This window comes from Pyrus communis, chromosome 14 (genome assembly GCF_041283825.1).
Source record: "Pyrus communis isolate YQ-2024b chromosome 14, ASM4128382v1, whole genome shotgun sequence".
In the NCBI taxonomy this organism is placed as follows: Eukaryota; Viridiplantae; Streptophyta; class Magnoliopsida; order Rosales; family Rosaceae; genus Pyrus; species Pyrus communis.
The window spans coordinates 2,811,317-2,828,599 of record NC_142578.1 but is presented as its reverse complement, the minus strand read 5'-3'; the positions used below and the strand labels follow the sequence as shown (position 1 = coordinate 2,828,599).

Sequence of the window (17,283 nt, the reverse complement as noted above, 5' to 3'; positions counted from 1 at the left end):
ATTTTTGTTTTTCTTTGGTTTGGAGGGAAAGTGGATAAGAGAACCATTTGCTCAGCTGGTTAAGGCATATGAAAAATTGAAAAATTGAAGCTTAAGGCATATGAAAAGTTGAGAAATTAGACTAAATAAATATTTTAACAGAAATTGTCAACTGGCCTATTACCTCAGCTGGTAGCTAACGACGCGAAGGTCGCAGGTTCGGGACCTTATTATTTTGTTTATTTATCTTGTTTTACTTTATTATTTTGTTTATTATCTTGTTTTATTACTTCATTACATTTTCATTCTCCTTCCCAATCGATTTTCTAGGAAAATCCGTCTATTTTCCCGGAAACCCAATTCGATTTTCCCTGAAAAATTCATGGGGAGGACTGGATTGTTCGATCTGGAAAGTCACTTCGCCTTCCATGGCGCTTACCACAGCAACCGAGTTAACATTTTGATCCACACACTGTTTGTGTGGCCGATTTTCTTCACCTTTCTGGTTCTCTTCTACTTCACACCTTCTCTCTACAATTTCCCGAATGGTTTCTGTTTGAATTTAGGGTTTGCTTTCACTGTGATCTATGCTGGGTTTTATGTGTGCTTGGATAAGAAAGCTGGGTCTGTTGCTGCTCTGCTCTGTGTTCTCTGCTGGGTTCAATCCACCCTGCTCGCTAGCCGTCTTGGGTTTTCTCTGTCATGGAAGGTGAAGTAACCTCTCTCCTTTTTTTGATTTTTTTCGGTGATGATTTTATGGTTCTAAGGATTTGGTTTTTGGGTTTGATATGATGGTTTTCTAACATTTTAATCTGATTAAATTTGCTGTCTTTTTACTGAAATTAGGTTAGGGTTAAGCACTTATGGGTTAGGAGTTTTGATAGTTTTGTTGACCAGTTCAACTTGGCAATCTCTTGGCTTTGCTCTGGGTTTTTTGCATTGATATCATAGGACCCAATTGTCCCACTTACGAACAATCTCTAAAAATTAAGATACGACATGCCATGGATACTACAAATAAAAATATATGATTTCAAACATAATTCATCATTCAAGTTCAAGTTCATTTGAGTTGTTTGCGAAGAAAAGATGGAAATCTAATCTTCTTTATGTACAGTAGAAGCGTGAGAGTTGTATTCATGGTTTTAATTAGAGAGAAGCTCTTTGTACTCATCAACTTTCGATTGTAGCCGTCTCTTATTAATTTTGGGGACATTCATATTTGTTTAGGTTTGCTTGGACTTTAGCTTACCTGATTTCCCGTTTGGTCTCCTTTGCCTTGTTTTTCTGTTTCCAACGTTTTGCAGTGTATTTGAATGAAATCTCAAGTCGGCCAAAATACGAAAATTATTAATCTTTCCTTCTTAAGCATGTGGATAAATTAACAATGTAATCTAAGAGTTACGTATCGAAAACTCGAGTCCTAATTCTTTGAGGAATCACTTATCCAGGTTGTGTTGGCTGCTCAGTTGTTCTGTTGGACTGGACAGTTCATAGGCCACGGGGTGTTCGAGGTAACTGAGATTTTGTAATTTGCACTGCTTCCATGTTCCTAATGCAGTATGCATCTCACGATAATCATTTTGTTGACCGAAAGCAGCAAAATATGTATATACCTCACGATAACATTTCTTTTCAGAAACGAGCACCAGCTTTTTTGGACAACCGTGTTCAAGCATTTCTAATGACTCCTTTCTTTGTGCTGCTTGAGGTAACGAATCTAAATCCTTTCCGAACCGGAAATGGTTTCTCTTGTTAGTGATGAGTGAGTCAATTTTGTTCTTGCATCGTGCAGTGTCTTCAATCGGTATTCGGCTATGAACCATATCAAGGGTTCAATGCAAGTGTGGAAGAAAAGATAGAAGCTCGGATCAAGGAGTGGAGGGACAAGAAACAAAAGAAAATCACCTAGCTTAGATGGGCTATATCAGACTGTAATCACTAAACTAGTACTGTTTAACCGTTTGTAAAGAATGGGATTAATGTATTAATCTGCAATCTCTATCCGTACTTAACCAGTCTCTGGTTTTTCAACTCCCCTGTCCTTCATTGATTTTCTTGCTCTCATAACTTTGTTCTGCCGGCCCGAACTTGCATACATGTTACTATGTTAGCTAGAAGAACGTAGTCCTGTCTTTCTTTGTCTTTGGCTACTGAAAAATTTTCATTTTAGGCGCCAATGGTGGCTGATAGTTGTAAGAAACTGAAGGATAATGTTTGTGTGCATCGCAAGGGAAGAGTGCATCTTGGTCCACTCGCTTACAATTAACGAATTTTTTATTCTTCTTTCATCGATAGGAGACTTTTTATCTTCACATCCTTACTTGCCTCCTCATGTGTGGTAAATTTTCAAACTAAATATATGGACATCACAAATTGGGTGAAGAGAATTACGTGTAGCTCCTGGGCTTCACAAGTGGTTAGCCTGTTATGATACCATAAATATAGTTGAAATTCCATTGTAAGTAATATGAGTAGTAAAATTTCTTATAAACCCTTGTAAAATTTCTCTTTTCATCTGTATGTACTTTTTTACCCGTTACATTCCCACAATAAGAGTCCAAGACCGGTTCTCGGAACAGACTTCCCGGGAAAGCTGCTTTAAACATGCTTTTGCCAGCCACAAACGCTTGTGCCAAAAATCAGATATTCTGTTACACTATCATTAATTGGTCCTAGAAAACTGACTGACTTATGGGTCAGTATGGAACTACTTTTAAAAAACTTCATTGGAAATTTTTTTATTATTTAAAATTTAAAATAAAAAGTACCTAATAAAAACTGATCACACGGTATATGATGAACAGAAATGATTGAAAGATTTCCAGAACCCTCGCAAAAAGAATTCGGCGAGGATCCTCTCTCTTTTCTAACAACCAAAAACATTCTTGATCATGTTTATCAGAAAAAGTTTAAATGTGCTTCATAGAATCTCGTTTTGGAGAACCTTTGCCTGATGTGCTTATCCAATTATTTGATGCTTTAAAATCGTTTCTGATTTGATAAGGCAGTTGGTGGAATTGTAGTATAATCATTCATGGTGTTGCTTATAGATCTTTTTAAGATTTTTGTTTAAGCAATTAATTGAATGGTGATCAGGTTATTCATTGCGCTTGAGTAATGAGATTATTGGAACAAAGTATTATTTATTAATATTGAGTTTGGCATGCATGGATAAGTGGGAGAAAACAATTTTGGTTTTGTTTTGCTAGTTAGTTCATGTCTCTTATAAAGTTATAATTCATTTTGATGCTTATGAATCAAATTGTGGTTTGATTCATCAATCAGTTGAATTATTACTTTATATATTCATTTGTTGTTAACTAAAGCTTAACATTATTGCTGTTAAAGTGGGAATAATGATATTGAGTTTGCTTTTGCAGTTGAACACAATATTCATGCAAAGTGGATATCTGTAATCTTGGAATCCATTATGCATTATACTTGTAGCAGTGATTCTTTGATTCTATATTTTGAAACGCATTGGTAATTTTTGTGTGATGATAAACTATTTTGGTTTAAAACTTAGTGATCACTTCTAAAATGATTTTAAAAATTTGTGCAACACTTTTACTTTATGCTTAAGTGGGAGAACGTTAAAATATAAGCATTAGTGTAGGAGTATTTTGGCTAGATAGTTTAGTGCAAATTGGTTAAGAAAAGTCTTATTGAAGGAGGTTTGGATGTCCTAGTTTATATACGATTGAAATTGGGAATTGATCCTAAATTACTCGCTTATTACAACTGGGAGACCATGTTAGTTTCCTATAAGGATTCTAATAGGAGAATCATATGGATTGTTTCTATATATAAATAGTGGTCACTGCTCTCACAGAAAACTGCCTGATTATTGGACTTAGACCTATTGTAAGTCAAGCATATTATTTTTGCAAGAGAGAAGAAGTTTACTATTGAAGTCGGCTATGACTTCATCTTCTTCATTGTCTTTAAAGGTCAGATTATTCTTACATGTCTTTCTTTAGCTTTGGCGATGAAGGTTTTGAATTTAGGTGCCAAAGGTGGTTAACGGTTGTTCGGGTAAAGATTTCTCTGAAGAAGGCTCCTCGGACCTCAATACAGCTCCCTAAGGGATTGGCATGTTGGATATGTAATCAGGCTCTTACATGTTAATGTGCTACAAGAAGAGAACAAAGTTAGTTATGAAATGTGTGTTTGTGGGGCCTTAGGTATAGGCCTTGAGGCTTGCAATCAAAACTAACTAAGTGCTAGGCGTGCCACTGCTATCTCGGCATAGTAGATGTAGAATAAGTGTGTTTTAAGTTGATTACTTGCGCCTCAAGTTACTTAAACTTCTTGATATCAAAGGATTGTCATGGATGAGTTAAGTCTACATTAAGTTCTTTTTCTTGCCATATAAACAAGAACTTTTAGTTCATAGTCCTGTATGTTTGAATGAAGGGAGTCCAGAGCCCCTTAAGTCATTTGTTGATTCCAAACTGTTCTTAACGAAAACATATCCATTAAGCTAATCAAATCCAGATGCGCAAATGGGACTTTTAAAATAGAGAAACAGGTGGGAATAATTTGAATACATGCTGAAAAGTGCATTAAGTAATAGATCTACTAATTTAGAAAACAAACAAAAAGCTTCGGGCAAGATTTCACCTTGTCTGGCAAGGTTGAACTACTTGCAGTCACTTCTCTTTGAATTTACAGGGTTTATATGCTAAAAAAGGATGGATGGTAAACAAGTTTACTCGAGAGAATTGATACTACAACACTAAGGGAGATAGCATAGCTTTTATACTAGACAAGAGATAGCTTTGCAGAGAACTATCACTAAAAATGACTGAATATGGGTTGATTTCAGCTTTTGGATGCAATTCAGCTTGAGAGCAGAGTTTGTATGTTTGTTTGTTTGATTGGTTGAGTGTCCTTGTCTCTAGGGCATCTTCTTACTTTTATAGGTAGTTTGGCCCGACTGCTATAGCTTTTGCTCTTGCCCGAAAGTACTTGAAGGGTAGTAAGTCATCAAATTTTTACTAGCAATGCCATTGGAAAATGTTCTTTGACTGGTAGTAGGTTAGTCTCCATCACCTGTCATTTTCATTGTAAGCACGTGGCTTGTATCTTGGCTGAGAAGGCTTCAATTTGCTTCTGGGCTCGATGCTGGGCTTCGGGTAAGTCTTTTTTAATTGGCATCCTTAGGCTTTTCTTTATTTAAACCCAATGTTCAAATATTAATCCAAACAACGGTCATATATAAACGAACAACGAGTATTTCTTGGATAAGCCATCGTGTGAGAACAAGGTTACAAATCCAACCAAACGTTGCATCAAATAGCAAGATTTGCAGAAAACTTGAAATGGTAACAGAAGTTTGGTTGAGGCCTTTCTGTTATTAGGCCTTCAACTTTTGATGGGCCTTGTTCTTTTTCTCCGTTTTGGATCTCTAAGTAAATTATTTTAGGATGAAACGAACAAAAAATAACACACAACACCTCATGTCAGGTGAAGAGATTACACACAAGCTACTAACACTACATTCTAACAATATTTCTCTTCATTGGTAAATGTGAATCCTCTTATTCGAGTCCATGGTGAGTCCAATACCTAACTATAACAAACTCATTTTGTGACTTATCTTAATCTTCCCCCTCGAATAGAATAATGTTGTCTACGAAAAAGAGGAGATCATTCAAAGAATCTCCTCATAAAGAGATCACAGTTTCTAATCAACACATAACACCACCTCGTTTCATGCGAAGAGAGATATACTAATAGCGAATATCCTCAGTTACACCCAACTATCATACTGTAAAGAGATTATAGCTTACTAATACACAACACCTCTTAGTGTCATCAGTTATGTGTCTGTGATTTCTGTGCAATTCTCTAATGTGGTTTACCTTTTCCTTTTTCAGACGAATACTTTGGATTTACTTTTTCCTTGTTTGGATGGATGCTTTTGGGTTGGACTTTAAAAGTTTAATTTTGCATGTAATAAAGTTCAACCTGTTATGTGGTTTGCCTTCATAGATGAAAACAATGAGTGGTTTTGCGATTTCTGAACTATCTTTCCTGTCCTGAATTTATTTGTTCACATGGGACTCTGCTTGGAAAGATAAATACTTTCATCCAAGAAGCACTTTTAAAAACACAGACTATTAGGGACTTTGAGAGCCATCCATAAGGCCATGGAAAAACAAAATCGATAGCTTCTCTGGAAAAACACGTTGACTGGTGCAAACCAAGAAGCACTTTTGAAGAAAGAAGTGTACCCAGTGAAGCCACAACTCAAATCAAATGGACATTTCTACTTTGGCTTTCTTAAAATTTATGAGCTTCAGTTGTTACATTGCAAAAGGAAAATGCTTTACGACTCACATGCCCAAAAGAGCTTTTTAGCTCTGTTGGTGTGTGTAGAAGAAGCTCACAAGTGCTTTTCTAATTACTCATTCCTTGTTATGGTAGTGTTAGGCCGTTTTGCACATGGGCCTTATGCTTGAAAACCAAACCAACTAATTGAAATTATCTTGCTTAGAGTTGAGTGTAATTTCTTAGTGGCTAAGTGGGCAAAAGAAGAGAAAACAAACTGTTTTTTCATTTGAGCGATCTAAACTAAATTACAGGAGAGAGATTCAAACTTTGATATATACAAAGGAGAAGCGCATTACTCTATCTAATTTGGCTACGTCTAGATCTATAGAATAGTACTTTAGTATCTACATATTAGCTAACTTGACTAAATTGGCCTCCGTTTATGGCATTCTGTACAAGACAATTCGAGCTCATTGAAGCTGATATTCGTCTATAATTGATTTGGCTTTGATGAATTATTGATCACTTTATGTCTTCATCAATCATAATTAGAGCCTAAAAGCAATAGCTTTTACTTCAAGCATGAAATGCATTCGAAGCCAAGCCACATTTAGACACACTGGGAATTAAAAAAATCATTTAGTTTAGTCTAATTCGACGTAGCTCAACCTGTCTAATCTTTGGGATTAAAAAGCTAGGTTTAGTTGGTTGATAAAGTCTATATCATGATAATTTAAGACTTATTTGTTAACGCATTGAAAATGAAAATTAAAGAGATGATGAAAAAATAAACAAAAACCAGCTAGCTGTATCTTTGCTTTATTGGAAAACATCCCAAGTTTAAATTTTCTATTCTCTAATCAAACTAAAATTATATATGTACTGCTCCATTGTGTGATTGTTGGCTAAAATTATATATGTACTGCTCCATTGTATATTTTCTTAGTCTCTAAAATGCAAACCTGTCTCATGGAATAATATAGACTTGAAACCCTAGGCAATCAAACCTTTCATGACATCAAGGTTAGCTAATTTATTATTCTGTGATTGTTGGCTTCATATGCTTTGTTTCATTACTTTATTTGTCACAATTCGCAATTTCTTTGGTCACCCTTGTCCAACCATGCCTCCGTATACCCTTGAAATATATATTTATATGCTACCCCATCCATTGCAATTATTAGGGATTGTTGTCAATCTCTTGAATGTAATTGAGGCAATTATTATGGTACTTAGATTTTTAAATATTGATGGATAATGGAACATCTTCACGATTAGTATACGAGTTATAATATTTGTGGATATATATTAATGGGTAATGCTAGACAAACTATCTATTTAAATTATATTTTGTAAACTATATGACGTGCATGGTTATTGATGATTGAATTATCACTTAAATGTTGATTAACATGTTTATTTTCTACTGGTCACACATCACATGGTTTGCATATTTCGTCTAAAAAATTGATCTACCTAACATTAATCTATATTGATATTATACTATAACTGTAAACTCGTCGTCCATCTATGTACTATAATACATGAATTGGTTGTACCAATTTGAGATATTTTATTCACACAATAATTACTTAAAACCCTAACCAGATTAATCGAAATATACATGGTCTTCATCATCATGTATTCGCTCGATTAGTTGAACCAAATGGTCAAAATATTAAGCTTGAATTATTACGAATGAATCGTTTAAGTTGACGGAATCCTGTTAAACGTAGTTGGTATTTGCTAACTGATCTTCTTCTTTTTTTTTCTTTTTTCTTTTTTAAATTAGTTGTTCATATAAATTTTTTTTCAATTAGCATTTGTTAAATGCACAGGTTTTTTAGATCCTTAATTATTTCTTTTTCTATGTGTCTTTTTCCCTCTTTTTCTCAACCACTTTCCCAGCCCCTAGCTACTTAAATATGTTTAACATAATTAAATAAGAGCTGCCAGTACTACAACATGATAATATTTTAAGACAACATCTGTTTAGCAACCTAATTATACCATTTAATTTGTGGCTTTCATACAAAATATCTTAGTTTGTGGAATGTTTATTCTTCTTCTTTATTTGGTTCAACTTTTGCCTACAGACACGTCTGCAATAGCTTACTTCATATCAGATCCTTGTGGGTCTCGCTTTCTGGTCATCAAAATCTGATGAATATAATGTGAAAACAACACATTGTTTTACTTAATGATCTTATCTTGATTACTTTATTAGCTTTGCTTCTATTTGACTTTCAGTAAATTAAACTTTCAAAACCCCTTAATTTAAGGATGGCTTAAACTAACTGGCTGTTTAAATTCCTGCTTAATTAATTTTCTTCAAGTAGATTTGTTCATTACAATTAATGAGTGGAGAGTCAAAGAAAATTGTCAATCATCATAATCTCCTCCTAATAAAAGGAGTTAGGATTAGGCCAAATGGATTACGCCAAATCATCTTAGAAATCTACATTACACTGAGTCATGATTTCCAAAATATTACAATTTTTTGTTTCTTTGCAACCTTTTTTTATCTCACCGAGGGAATGACAATGGGATTATCTATATGAAGGCGAAATATCGTACTGTACTTTTTTTTTAATGAAACGATAGATGATGTATTCATAACCAAAACCATTACAAGGCTAATCATGGCCAGGAACATCCTCTACGAGGGCGTCCATGATTAAACCCGGGGGGAATTATCCCAAGTACAGTCATGATTAAGCTGAAGACCAAAACGAGCAAGTCTATGAGCAACTCCATTAGCTTGTCGGCGAGCATGGGTAAAGGAAGCTTCGGTGGTTGTAGGGAGCAATGCCTTGATATAAAATGACGTGGAGTATGTATGGCCGTTGAGCTCATGGTCAAACATGCACATCCATCTCTACTAATTAATAAAACACTCATTGTCAACCCAAAATCCTATGAAATTACCAATTTAACTCTCAAATTCAAACAGAACATGAATAAGAAATATGGGGCAGAAATGTAATTTCACACAACCAAATTTTACTATTTTTTTTTTCAAAGCCTTACCTACATGTAATAACATATCTCTAATTAAAAAAAAATTAAAAAAATTAAAAAAAAAAAAAAAAAACTTCCCACTCGCGCATTCTCTATCACTCTCTTCCTCTCTCATTCTATTTCAAAAACAAAAATAAAAAATTTTCTCACACACTTTGTGTGTGCCCATATGCTAGTATACTATAAAAAATACATGAGGTCGATCGCACTCAAGATAACTTGACACTAAAAAATTTTGGATGAACTGTCAATTTAGTCCCTAAATGATCACTAAGTGACAATTAGGTCCCTAAACTATTTTTTTTCCATAAAAATCAATCATTGAATTATAAAAATCTACCAATTACATCCCTAATATTATACTTGAAGTTACTATATTTAGTTTTCCATCAATTTAAGTCACGTTACTTGCATGTGATACATATTGGAGGGTAGATTGGTAATTTTACACAAAGAAATAGTGTATGGAGTTACTTTGGAGGGTAAATTAGACATTAGATTCGCAATCTATATGAAATGTTATGGGCTTGTAGGCGAGACAAGAACGGTACTACACTCTAAAGTGTGTCAAGTGACTTAAGTTGACGAAAAATTGGATAAAATAACTTCGAATATAATAGTAGGGATGGATTATCAATTTTTAATGAATTTAAGGACTTATTTTACCGAAAAAATAGTTCAGGACCTAATTTTACACTGAAGTGATAGCTCTAAGACTAAATCAGCACTTCACCCAAAAAATTATAAGCTCCTACAACATCTTTTAACTTTCCGAAATTTAAAAAAAAAAAAAAAAAAAAAAAAATCTCCACATCTTCACAACAAACACGTCGTTTAGGTGCATTATATGTAAAACAAAATTTCTATCCACCAACCCATAACTCCTTTAATTTCTGCTGTATTGTAAGCCAACAAAGATTGCTTACTGAATCTGAATCCATTATTGCTTTTAAAATTAGAAGAATCCAGTGATAACAAAATGGGATGTTTTGAACCACAATAAAATACGTATATTACGATTGCAAAGGAGCGACGTACAATACATTTACGAATATAATTACACACACACCCACACACACACACACACACACACACACATATATATATATATGAACAGCTAAATTATGTAAACAATTTCAAGTGAATAAAGCTGGAGTATTCATGAACTAGAACATATCACTTTTGTTAATTATTTTCGGCAGGCGTTGGCCTAGTCCTCTGCTTGTTTTACTTTTCCTTTCTTTTCATATTATTAATAAAACCTAGTAGACGGGCGGAAGGTTTCTAGAAACGGTCTTTTCTCTTTCGAGGGAGGATCGGTGCCTCGCGCACGATAGTTGACAAAGAGCTGATATCGCATAATCCTTATCTACATAATTTATTCAGAAAAAAAAAAAAAAAGCATACACACACACACACACACATACATACATACATACATACATACATGTCGATCACTGCAATCACATCCCAAGTTAGGCAGATCGAACCATGAAATGTAGATCATCCACAGCTTCAAAATAAAACGGCTACTAATATTAAGGAAAACTAACGAAAAATATTTGAAAACTTTGAATTTTAATGATAAAGACAAAATAAAGAATAAAGTGAATAGTACCAGGATTGACTTTTTAGTGTAAAAATATAATTTTTCATTAAAATAAACAATACCACAAATTTTTCGTTAAAATTCTTGTAATATTAACGGAGACCTTCATTTTCATCTTCTTTTGACATTTGCCTAACTCATTATTTCTCATGGTTGTCGTGGCTTGTTGACCAACCAGTCCTTGCCAGATGTATGTTTCCATGACTACCACATGTTGCAACAAAGGAAACAGGACCCACTTAAACAGTCAAAACCCCAGCTAATTGATTTAGACGAACCAGTTTCATTATTGCTGTTCTTCATGATCATAATTAGGGCAATAATTTCGAAAGAGAGGGTTTGACATTTGGGAATATACCTAATTCGTGGTTGGCTTTGTGATCAGGTGCGGCAGTGTCTGTCTATTTCATTCTTGGCACATACGTGGCATGATGTGGACACCGTTGATTGGTCCATTTTTTGAGGTGACCTACATGATTGAAACTACTCAGACAAGCTAAGGGCATATATGTCCAGTCGTGGTTGGAAGTTTGGAATTGTTTCCTTAAAAGGAGAGGTCAGTCTCGCTATAGTTGTGCGAGAGGGCAAACTCAGGGCGTGCATCCGCATTCCATACGCAGATGGAGATTTTTCTTTTTTTCTTTTTTGTGAAGAGAAAATATTAATAGTAAAACCTATGGGGAAACTAATACTTTAGAGACTAACTGAAAAAATAATGATCCAATAATGGGAAATGTTCTTGAACCTCAATATAGTGATATTTCCATCATTTCTCACTTATTTTGTTCGCTAGAGAAAATCGCAAGATAACTATTTTGAAGTTTTAATAACATATAATTTTTAAATTAAATAATCTTAAGTATGTTGGATCTGTCTCATTAGCCAGCTTTAGAAAGTAAAACAAAAATATTTATGTTGTAGGCCTAAATTTAACTGAAGGAAAGAGAAGGGTGCGGAGAGAGAAAAGAGAGGTTGTGTCATATTTCTCATACCTTGTGCCCTTATTTATAGTAAATATAACGAGCTTACTTGTCCTACAAGTAAGAAAGCCTAGATCTTCTAGATTACATAAGAATTATCTACTATGATTTACACAATCACATATGTGTTATAATTCTAACTAAAGAACACTTTATGCCTTTTGAGTTGATTAATTTTTTTTTCTTCAAAAAAACGATATTCTCTACACTAGGGGAGTCGGAGAGTGGCTAAGGCTAACAATGGGCTAGCAATAATGTGGTTCAAATTCGCCTTTGACAAGAATCGAGACTAAGACCTCTCACTTACAAGTGAAGAGGAATACTACTAGACCGCAGTACTAAGTGACTTAAGTTGATTAACTTTTGAATTGACAAAGAATGCGAGTTAACTTAGTCCCCAACATGAATGATCAAAGAATTACAGAGATCAAGGTGCGCACCAGAGTCAAGCTCCATTATCTGAATGAGAGAGAGAGAGAGAGAGAGAGAGAGAGAGAGAGAGAGAGAGTGTGTGAGAAAGTTTTTTGTGTTTTATTTCTTCTTACTTTATGCCTTTATTTACAGTAAACATAATGGGCTTACTTGTCTAACAAGTAAAAAAGCTTAAGATCTTTTAGATTATATAAAACTCCTAAACTCAATCTACTAGGATTTACACAATTATACCTGTCTTATATTTTAACTGCAACAAGTTAAGCCTTTTAAGTTGATTTAGTTTTAAATTGACAAAGAATGCGAGTTAATTTAGAGTCGCCCAACATGAGTGATCAAAGAACTATACACGTGCGCACCAGAGTCAAACTCCATTAATAACCAATTCGTTTTGGGTAGACAACAAGAAAAAATATATATCATGAGATTTTAGCTGATTTGATTTCACCCTTAGAATGACCAAAATATTTGACTTAGTCATAACTTAAAATATGGTGATTAATAGTTAAGAAACGAATAAGTCAATGCGAAATACTGAATAGCCTCTAAATTGTGTCAAAATGGAGCTAAATTTGTTCGAAATTGTAGACTTTTTGCAAGTATTCAGTGATTACTATGAAATATGTGATCGTATTAAATTAACATACATTGCATATCACTTGTAGAAATTAAGCATTATTCAAGATTTTTATGAAATAAAGTCAAATCAGAATTCCAAAAGCAGCATTTGAAACTTGCATTTGATTTAACCATAAAGGAAAAAACAACAAACGTTATATAGGTTCATAGAGTTGAAATTGCACTAGTCTTCTTAAAAGAGAGGACAAATTAGCTTAGATATATTAACAAATTCATTCATAACTTTCTTTCACCTAACCACTAACCACTAATGGCTTTAATCACTTCATCTTTTACATGCATCACCCTTAATTGCAACAAGTTTAAACTTTGATTAATTATTGTGGTCAATATTTAAGGGTGCTTAGAGAGAACATAATTTTAGCTCATTACGAAGTTTGTGAATTAACATTGATCATATTTTACGCAAGGATAGTGTTATTGACACACTCACTTTTACCTTTTATACACCTTTATTAATTTTGTCCATTAATTTTCTTCAATTCATTATACCTAACAGCTGAAAATTGAAAAAAAAATGTGTAAGAAGTAAAAATAAGTGTGTGAATAGCACCACCCTTTACACAATCTCGTAAATAATGGCGAAATGAATTTAGAATGTCGTCCGACTCTAAGAACACGACTACCGCGAGACAAAGAGTCAGTTGGTAAACAAATTAGGATTTCGAGCACAAATAATGCAATTTCTCTCAAGAAACTGACAGATAAAAATCATTCGCGGACTACGTGGCGCAAATTTTAATTTTGATATTTTTGATTCGACCTAATTGTTGTCACTTTTCAGTGAGAGTTGCATGAAAGTCCATGCAGTGTCTGCTTCAACCCCATTTTCATCTGTTTTTTTGGTATATGCTTCAGAAATAAGAGGGTCATAAAGGTCATTTTCGAGTGAATAAAGCGCGCTTTAACTAATTTTGAGAGCTGGACACAGCAAAACTTCTGTAATCTTCCACAGCTGGTATCACTATATTTGCATAAAATATATATTTATTTTCGTGAATGCCCTAGTTTTATTTTCATCAAAAACAGATTATATTCCAATCTTCTTCTAAATGCTTCAAACTATTTTTCTTTATTTTTTGTCACTCTCTTTGTCACGCGTGCTGATGATTCAGGAATGCAAATACAAACAAATATCCAGTAACATCAGAGTCCTATCCACTGATCTCTCACAATGAATATGATTGGCTGAACTTAAAATATATCCAATTTGACGAGGGCTTATGTCACAGTGGAAATCAAGCACCTTTGTGGCCCTCCTCACCGAATTTGAAGTTCTTCCACTTGAAAAGTAAGAGGTTTAAAGTTCGAATCTCGTAAATGATGAATTCGATACTAAATTAGACTGCTCATTATGTGGCTTAGCTGAGCTCTCCCTCCCCTTAATATAAAAATATCGATGTAGTAAAATAAAAAAAAATGTCATCAACTTTTTGATTTATCAATTGAACTTTTATAATAGAATCAAAATAATGTATTCACAAAATTGAAACATACTAAATTGGTGAACGGAATATGGTATGCACAAGAATTTTAAACTGTTAGATTTTTGAACTTTTGACAAAATAAATAAAGAAAATCTTGACCTTTTATTATACGGTGCATGTTATATACCATAGCATGTATGGTCGTATTTTCATAACATATGGTATTGAAAAACATTTTTTTTATTTTATAAAAACAGTACGATATTCATTGATATGAAAATGAATAAGTACAAAAAAGAGAATAGGAAGCATATTAATGACCTTGATAAATACTTTGTTTAAAATTTTAACCCGATCAAAAAGAGGATAAGGCGCATATTAATGACCTTGATAAATCAAAGCTACATGCACAGTACTTGGATGGGTTTTTTGTCTAAATGGTCAAATTTTTAAGATGGGGTAGAATTATTACAGAAAAAGTTGAAGAAAAGCTAAAACGACCAACCTAAGTTGCCTTCCATTCCACGTTTCTTCCTCTCTAAAAACACCAGTATTTAGATGCTTCTGTTTCCCGGAGTGCTTTTCTTTCTCTTAAAATCTGAATCCATCTTTCAGCTTATACAATTTGTTCTATGGCCTCTTTTCTTTCGTTCCTCTTTTTCCAATTGCCTGTTCCTTTTCCTTAAGCTTTATTTCTATTTTGTTCCTTGGAAAAGCACTTTTTGCATCAGTCTTTTCTGGTTCTGCTTTCTTTATAAGGTGTTTTAAGATTTGGGGAGTTGAAGCTGTTGGTTAGGAGAACCCATTGACGTTTGAGAGTTTGTGAGGAGTCTACTGAGGGTGGATTGCGAAAATACTCTACTTTCCGATCGGAACCAAGATTTCGAATCAAGGGTTTTAGACAAGAATCATTGGGAGTATCATACAAGGAAGAAATGGAAAACGTTCCAGCTGGGATTGTTGAGGAGGATGATCAGATCGATTTGCCACCGGGGTTTCGCTTCCATCCAACCGATGAAGAGCTTATTTCCCACTACTTGCACAAGAAGGTCATTGATACCAGCTTCTCTTGTAAAGCTATGGGGGAGGTGGACCTGAACAAGTCAGAGCCTTGGCAATTGCCTTGTAAGCTTCCTAAAACAAAATTTCCCAATTGTTTTCTTTCTATAACACAATCTGTTTTGATCAAATTGTTTTGGGTTTTGTCTGTTTCGATTTGATTTACTTTGTTGTTTTCGGTTTTTCGCAAAAGTGAAAGCGAAAATGGGAGAAAAGGAGTGGTACTTTTTCTGTGTGAGAGACAGAAAGTACCCAACTGGTCTGAGGACTAACAGGGCGACCGGAGCCGGATACTGGAAGGCCACAGGGAAAGATAAGGAGATCTACAGAGCAAAATCTCTGGTTGGGATGAAGAAAACCTTGGTTTTCTACAAAGGAAGAGCCCCGAAAGGAGAAAAAAGTAACTGGGTTATGCATGAATATAGATTGGATGGTAAATTCTCTGTTCACAACCTCCCCAAAACTGCAAAGGTATGGCTCTTCCCCTGTTTTCATGTTTTTGGATATGGAATTTCTTGCAACGGGATGTTACTGTGGCGGTATCCCAGGCTGAACATACACTGCTATACAATAAATTGAAGCATGTGGCGGTTCGTGATTGGATTGAGATACCTCCGCAGTAGCATCTCTGTTGCAGGTAAGTTTCTCGTGTTTTTACTATGTTTATTTGTTCATTTATTTTGATGCTAGTTTTATTTGTGCCTTTTTTGTGTTGCACTTTGCAGAATGAATGGGTGATTTGCAGAGTTTTTGAAAAGAATTCTGGTGGCAAGAAAACCCATATTTCTGGATTTATGACTTTGGCTTCTCTCGGAAATGAAATTGGTCCTTCTGGCCTACCACCATTGATGGATTCTTCGCCCTACAGCCCTGCCAAGGCCAGACCTGCTTCTGAGTCCCATTACGTGCCCTGCTTCTCCAACCCTGATCCCACTGATGTTCAAAGAAACCAAGGGAATATTGTTGATTACATGAACAACAATCCTCTCTTTGGTGTTTCTTCAAACTCTTCCAACTTTTTCCCAAGAATCCCACTTCCCAATTCATTCTACTCTGGTCATAATGCTCCGATTTCGACAAGTTTCAAGTTCCCCGGTTCGGATATACTGCAAGATCAGTCCATTCTGAAGGCCTTGTTAGAAAACAATGCTGCAAACATGAGGCAGCAGAGCTACAAAACAGAGAGGGAAATGGTGAGTGTGTCCCAAGAAACCGGCCTCACAAGCGATATGAACGCTGAAATCTCTTCAGTCATATCCAATCTTGAAATGGCAACAAGGCCATATGGTGATCAAGATCCTCCAGCTGAAGCAGCAGGCCTGGATAATTTTTGGAATTATTAATAATTTCAAAGCAGCAAAATAAGATTAATATATAGTTTTATTATATTAAAACAAAAAAAAAAGTAAAAAAAACAGCTTCAGCTAGTATTCCTGTGTGAGTAGATAATTTATAGATATTCTGAACCTCAATTGAAAATTGAATGAAAGTGAAGCATATATTAATGTAATGTAAGAAATTATATGATGTATTGGTGTTTTTCTATTTATTTCTTACAATATTGGCGACATATGAGAACGAGAATCAGTTGGTGATAATGATTTTATTTGCATATTTTACTCATCAAAAGTTTGTACTCTCTCTTGGAGTTTTCTGGATTTTAACGAATGCTTGCATCACTCAAACGAGCAAGTGGTTTTATAAATCTAATTTAAACTTTGAAAGAAAGTTTTGAACTTGAATACAGATAAATAAGCGTCCTCTTCTAATTAACTTTGCTAGGTCGAGTTATTCCTAATAAGTTTTATTATTCTATGTTACTTTATCAGTTTAATGGTGGGAACTCAGGTCAGTA

General features: G+C 34.5%; 2 protein-coding genes across 2 annotated transcripts; both read left to right on the top strand.

Annotated features, from left to right (window-relative positions):
* The first annotated feature begins 64 nt into the window (after window positions 1-64).
* LOC137712827 (2-hydroxy-palmitic acid dioxygenase MPO1-like) lies at window positions 65-2,013 on the top strand. Its single transcript, XM_068451998.2, has 5 exons — window positions 65-196; window positions 310-688; window positions 1,431-1,493; window positions 1,619-1,690; window positions 1,775-2,013. Exons 2-5 carry the CDS (start codon window positions 362-364, stop codon window positions 1,889-1,891), a joined length of 579 nt encoding a protein of 192 aa, XP_068308099.2. The 5' UTR covers window positions 65-196; window positions 310-361; the 3' UTR covers window positions 1,892-2,013.
* A 12,823-nt stretch (window positions 2,014-14,836) lies between these two features.
* On the top strand, window positions 14,837-16,973 carry LOC137713196 (NAC domain-containing protein 100-like). Its single transcript, XM_068452468.2, has 3 exons — window positions 14,837-15,494; window positions 15,622-15,899; window positions 16,154-16,973. The coding sequence occupies exons 1-3, from the start codon at window positions 15,305-15,307 to the stop codon at window positions 16,769-16,771; spliced, it is 1,086 nt and encodes a 361-aa protein (XP_068308569.2). The 5' UTR covers window positions 14,837-15,304; the 3' UTR covers window positions 16,772-16,973.
* Window positions 16,974-17,283: the final 310 nt, after the last annotated feature.

What these genes read in the sequence shown, in the direction of transcription:
- LOC137712827 (XM_068451998.2), top strand. Translation starts at nt 362, where the DNA reads ATGGGGAGGACTGGATTGTTCGATCTGGAAAGTCACTTCGCCTTCCAT. An exon ending in GGTTTTCTCTGTCATGGAAG is followed by an intron (nt 689 to 1,430) that starts GTGAAGTAACCT and finishes TCACTTATCCAG; the next exon opens with GTTGTGTTGGCTGCTCAGTT. An exon ending in TAGGCCACGGGGTGTTCGAG is followed by an intron (nt 1,494 to 1,618) that starts GTAACTGAGATT and finishes ATTTCTTTTCAG; the next exon opens with AAACGAGCACCAGCTTTTTT.
- LOC137713196 (XM_068452468.2), top strand. Translation starts at nt 15,305, where the DNA reads ATGGAAAACGTTCCAGCTGGGATTGTTGAGGAGGATGATCAGATCGAT. An exon ending in AGAGCCTTGGCAATTGCCTT is followed by an intron (nt 15,495 to 15,621) that starts GTAAGCTTCCTA and finishes TTTTCGCAAAAG; the next exon opens with TGAAAGCGAAAATGGGAGAA. An exon ending in ACCTCCCCAAAACTGCAAAG is followed by an intron (nt 15,900 to 16,153) that starts GTATGGCTCTTC and finishes TGCACTTTGCAG; the next exon opens with AATGAATGGGTGATTTGCAG.